Raw genomic sequence first — 4,838 nt, 5'->3', positions numbered from 1 at the left:
TTTCACATCGGGCTCCGCGGCCCCCCCGCCCCCGCCGCACCAGGCAAGAGCCCCTCTGGTTGGAATCCCAGCTCCCACCACCTCAGTGACCATGTGCCCTTACTTGGCCTCCCTCAGCCTCATCTGCGAATTGGACGCTGTGTCCTCGGTGCTCAATGATATGATCCAGCACAAACACTGTCAGTGTGGCCGGCACCTGGGACGGGCAGTCAGTGCTCCCACTGTCAGTGGGCCTTCTGCATCTCTCACCCCCGCCCCACCCATGCCCAGCACAGAGCTGAGTGTTCAACAGGCCCCTGGAAATGGTGATGGGTGAAGCAAAGAACTAAACATAAACAGATCCTCAGAGTTTGGGGGTCTAACCCCCAGTCTCACAGGCTGGGGATGGACCGTAGAGGGGAGGAGGGACTGGCTGCTCAGGCACTGCCTTTCCCCCTTCCAGAGTTTTCCACCAGCCCATGAGGAGGAAGCGGAGGGTCCACACAGAGGCAGCGACAGGCCCGGGTCTCAGGAGGGCTCAGGTCTCACCGGGACCTGGGCTGGCCCTCGAGCTCAGGAGGCACTAGAATCCTGGGTGCGGAGCGGACAGCGGACAAAGTCAGGACAAGGTCTGGAAGGGGCCTGGGGCAGCAGGGGCTGCAGAAGTACCGCCTCCGCACACCTATCTCATCACTTCACTGTCCCCTCCTGTCTGGGGGAAAGGACACCCCTCCGACAGGTGACACTGAATCTCAGAACTAAGAAGCGCTCAGGCTCTCAGGCAAGAGGGCTGAAGACGGGTCTCGACCCGGGTCCATCTCGTCCCAGGAAGGCAGACCCGGAGCCAGGGGGCTGGGCCAGGCCAAGAGGATATGAGTCTGGAGGTCCCCAGGGTGGACCACAGTGGGCGTGAAGCTCTGGAACTGTACTGAGGTCTTGTTGCCGTAGAAGAGATACATGCGGCCTGCGGCGACGGGGAGAGGCGGGCCTCCGTCAGTCCCAACTCCACACCCGAGCCAGGTCTCCCCAAATCCCCATCCTCACAGCCCCCCCCCCCCCCCCACATACCCAAGTTCTGCCGGAACTCTGACTTGACTCCAATCTGCAGCAGCTGGTTCTCAAACAGGACCCCATTGTTCTTACACACGAACCTGGGGGAGCAGGGAGGGGGAGCCCAGGATGAGAGGGTGCTTGTCTGGGCTCTGCTTCGTGGTCCCCGCCTTCCTCACTTCCCTCCTGATCTCTCCCAGACTCACTTATTCAGCAGTTCATCAGCCTCTGGGATGGGCGACCCGAAGTCCTCAGGACCTGGGCTGCAGGGAGAGGAGTGAGATGGGAGGGGCTGGGGGAGGGAGGTGCTGATAGAGGCAAAGGCCTGGAACTACCTCATGGAAGGAGACAACAGGCCCTGAGAGGGCAGAACCCCGCAATCCATACACCCCGATTCCCCAGAGAACCACAAAGAACCCCAGAATCAGCCTGGTGATTGCCTCTCGTGGGAACAGGACTCTAGCATGTGCGGCTCCCCAACCCCCCCATCAGAGGACCCTATTTTCACTCCCTTCCAAGACCTTGACTCCACAGTTAGTTCAACAGGAAGCCTTGATGAGAGCTCCCAGTCCCCTAACCCTCCCTAGGGACACAGTCTGCCCACCAACCCCCTGAGGCCACCCCTTACTCAGCAGCTGGAGCTGGGTCAGCCAGCAAAGCCATGGGGCTCTCAGGAGCAGGCGGCTCCAGCTCGCTGGGCCATCCAATCCCAGAGCAGACAGAGAAGACAGGCGTGGCAGGCAGCCAATCCCAGACAGGCAGCAAAAGGGCCAAAGAGAAAGAAGGAGGAGGGAAGGAGAGAAGGAAGAGCAGGCTGAGACACGGTGACGGGAAAGGACAACAAAGGGTGGCCAGGGGCAGCCGAGAGCCCAGCGTGGCCAGAGGGAGGAAGTAGGCCGGAGAGGCGGCAGCCAGGTGGACAGAGGCACAGGGACAGGGAGGGAGGAACGAGTTGGGGGGGAGTAGACAGAAGACGGGGAGCCCAGAGCCCGAGGCAGAGGGTACCTGAGAAAGGCCTCCTCGGGGGTGGGCCCCAGGCCGGGCTGGGCGACTGGGCCATCGGAAGAGACGTCCACCAGGAGGTTGCCTGCACCCGCGGGAGCCTGGGGTGCCGCTGGGGGAGGGGCTGCCCGCAGCCCCAGGAGGTCGGCGGAGGGTGAGGGTGTCGACTGCAGGAAGTCAGTCATAGGTGAGAAGAGACGATTCCCCAGGTGGGCCCTCCCCATGGCCCAGTCCTGGGGGACTCACCACCGTGCTGGGGGTGGGCTCCACACCCCCGTTGATGTCATTGCTGCTTGCGTCCCTCCGGCCATCGTCCAGGGCGCTGGCGGCTCCCGGCCCCTTCTTGCGCTTGAGCTTGGCCAGGATGGACGACTCGCGCTCGGGGAAGGGCGGCATCTCCTCCAGCACCGTGGCCTGCGGTGTGGGGGGCGGGAGCAGGTCAGGAGGAGGGGGAGGGCGAGGCACAGAGGTGGAGGGGGGCAGGTGGGGACCGGGCCCTGACCAGGACGTCCGTGCTGGCCACCGAGCTGAGGGTGAGGTACTCGACCGCGCGCTGCTGCAGCTCCACGTCCGCGTTGCGCAGCTGGGAGCCGGCCCGCAGCACGCCCTGGATGGTGGCCTTGGTCTCCGGGAAGAGGTTGATGAACTTGATGTAGGTGGACAGCAGCAGGGCCCGCGTCGCCACGCTGCACAGGTGGAACTTGGAGTGCAGCAGTGAGAACTGCACTGGGGGGCTGCGTGGGGGGCAGGGGTCAGCGTGCCAGCTTCACCGTCTCCCACAAACCCCCCGTGAGGTGCCGCCTCCCTGGCAGGGACCCGTCCCAGGCGGCCCCGGGGCAGTGGCTGCGGCAACGCTCCCCTAGAAGCTCCTGAGAGCTGGGTTGTCCCTCACCCGCAAGGTTCGGGGCGAGGGGGGGCCGAGAAGATTCCCATCATCACTGGCCCTGAGACTCCTGGGGTCCCCCCACCCCGGACCCTTCAGAAGTGTGTATGTTCATCCCCTCACCTGGAGCGGGGGTCCCCGGCAATCAGGTTTCCGAACTCCCCAAGGATGTAGCCGCCGACCTTCACCATGTTCTCGTGACAGGCTGGGGCCTGGAGCGCCTGGAGGCCGGGACAGGCATGAGTGCTGACGCCCTGGCTCGGGTCACCCAGCTGTGCGGGCGGGGCTGACCTCGGGACCCTCCGACGTGTGTGGGATTATAGATGGAAACTGAGGCCAGAGGGGTGAAGTGACTGGCTCCAGCTCACACAGGCAGTGACACAGGGCAGAGGGAGTGGGCAACTGCTGCGGCCTGGGGATCGGCCACTGCACGCCGGGCTGACCGCACGTTGGCCAGTGAAGGCCGGGCCCCTGTGTCCCTTGGAGAAGCAGGGAGACCAGGGAGCAGCTCTGTCCTTTCTCTGCCTCGATGCCCCTGGATGGGGGTGCTGACCTCAAACACAGTCTTGGCAGCATAGCCCTGGACGTCATCACGGTTGGTGACAATCTGCAGCACGCGGTACCACACCTCCTCACTCACATAGTCGCCTGCGATGCGGATGAGGTTGAGAATGGTGTCCACGTACCAGCTGTAGTCCACTGCGTACTTCTCAGCCAGGATGGCCACCTTCAGGACCTGCCAGCCGGAGGGAGGACAGGCATGCGTGTGTGCACGAGCGTAGGGTGTGGACTCAACTGGATCTGGGCTCACAGCTGCCCCCATCTGGAGACCCAGGAGTCCAGGCCCCCAGCCCCTCCTCCCTCAGACCCAGGGGTCCAGGCCCCCAGCCCCTCCTCCCTCAGACCCAGGGGTCCAGGCCCCCAGCCCCTCCTCATTCAGACCCAGGGGTCCAGGCCCCCAGCCCTCCTAGGACTCACGATCTCTTCACGGATGGCGTAGTCAGCAGTCTCCAGGTACCGCAACATCTCCGACACGATCTGCTTGGCGTTGCTCCGGTCACACATGGCGTAGAGGAGGTCGGCCGCCCGCTGTCGCACACTGACGTCCCGCTCCGTCTGAGGGAAGAGAGCAGGGGGGGTGTTCTGGGCTCCGTGTGGCATAGGGCTGGCCGCCCAAGGGCCTCCGAGCCCCGTGCCCCTCTGAGGAGGCAGAAGAGACAAAGGCTGGGTGGGCGAGGAGAGCCTGGCCCAGGGTGGGCTCTGAGATCACACCTTGAGGGCGTTGATGACGGTGTCAATGTGGGTCTTGACCGCCTCGTGGGAGAACTCGGAGCTGGCCAGCGTGCACATGCTCTCCAGGGCCAGGTAGCGCAGGTTGGTCTCGCGGTGCTGCAGGAACTGGCCCAGCTGGTTGCAAGCCCGCACCAGGAGGTTGGGCTCACTGCCAGCAAGAGAGAGAGAGAGAGAGACATGGGACATGAGGAGGAGGCCTCGGGCGAGGCTGGTCCATCCGCACCATCCTCAGGACCCAGGTCATGGCCGACCCGGTGACCCGGCCCTCTAGGCTGCAGCCCAAATAAAGAGGCAGGAATTCTGCCTCCCGGGAGGGAGCCGCACCAACCCAGCAGGGTGCCATCCTCCTCCTTCTACCTCAAGGTCACAATTCCCGGACCCGCTCCCCTAGGACCCGGGATCCAGGCCCGCCCCCGCCCCGCCCGGTGGGCACCTGTCGTAGTGGATGATGAGGCTGATGGTCTCGAAGAGGATGGCGTTCTTGGCATTGGAGTGCTGGACCTTCTTGGACTTGGGCGGCTCCTGGGCCTTGTTGAGCACAGTCTCCAGACACTCGACCAGCCTGCCCTTCACGGCCGCGTCCTCTGAGGAAACGGAGGGCACGTCCCGGCTGAGCTCTTTGGCCCCGCTG

At 64.3% G+C, this 4,838-nt stretch overlaps 1 protein-coding gene across 1 annotated transcript in view; it reads right to left on the bottom strand.

Moving 5' to 3' along the window:
• Positions 1 to 4,838, bottom strand: part of AP2A1 (adaptor-related protein complex 2, alpha 1 subunit) — a 51,585-nt gene that overhangs the window by 1,506 nt on the left and 45,241 nt on the right. The window contains exons 8-20 of the mRNA XM_014550441.1: positions 4,641 to 4,791; positions 4,187 to 4,355; positions 3,893 to 4,030; positions 3,468 to 3,650; positions 3,038 to 3,135; positions 2,534 to 2,765; positions 2,278 to 2,445; positions 2,035 to 2,198; positions 1,658 to 1,723; positions 1,236 to 1,292; positions 1,048 to 1,130; positions 747 to 943; positions 104 to 196 (exon numbers count right to left, since the gene is read on the bottom strand). Of these exons, the coding sequence (XP_014405927.1) occupies positions 104 to 196; positions 747 to 943; positions 1,048 to 1,130; positions 1,236 to 1,292; positions 1,658 to 1,723; positions 2,035 to 2,198; positions 2,278 to 2,445; positions 2,534 to 2,765; positions 3,038 to 3,135; positions 3,468 to 3,650; positions 3,893 to 4,030; positions 4,187 to 4,355; positions 4,641 to 4,791 (1,799 nt within the window). The remainder of the gene's footprint in view (positions 1 to 103; positions 197 to 746; positions 944 to 1,047; positions 1,131 to 1,235; positions 1,293 to 1,657; positions 1,724 to 2,034; positions 2,199 to 2,277; positions 2,446 to 2,533; positions 2,766 to 3,037; positions 3,136 to 3,467; positions 3,651 to 3,892; positions 4,031 to 4,186; positions 4,356 to 4,640; positions 4,792 to 4,838) is intronic.

This window comes from Myotis brandtii, unplaced genomic scaffold (assembly GCF_000412655.1).
Source record: "Myotis brandtii unplaced genomic scaffold, ASM41265v1 scaffold601, whole genome shotgun sequence".
Lineage (NCBI taxonomy): Eukaryota > Metazoa > Chordata > Mammalia > Chiroptera > Vespertilionidae > Myotis > Myotis brandtii.
Note: the sequence above shows the minus strand (reverse complement) of the source record. Positions and strands in the feature narration are given on the sequence as shown.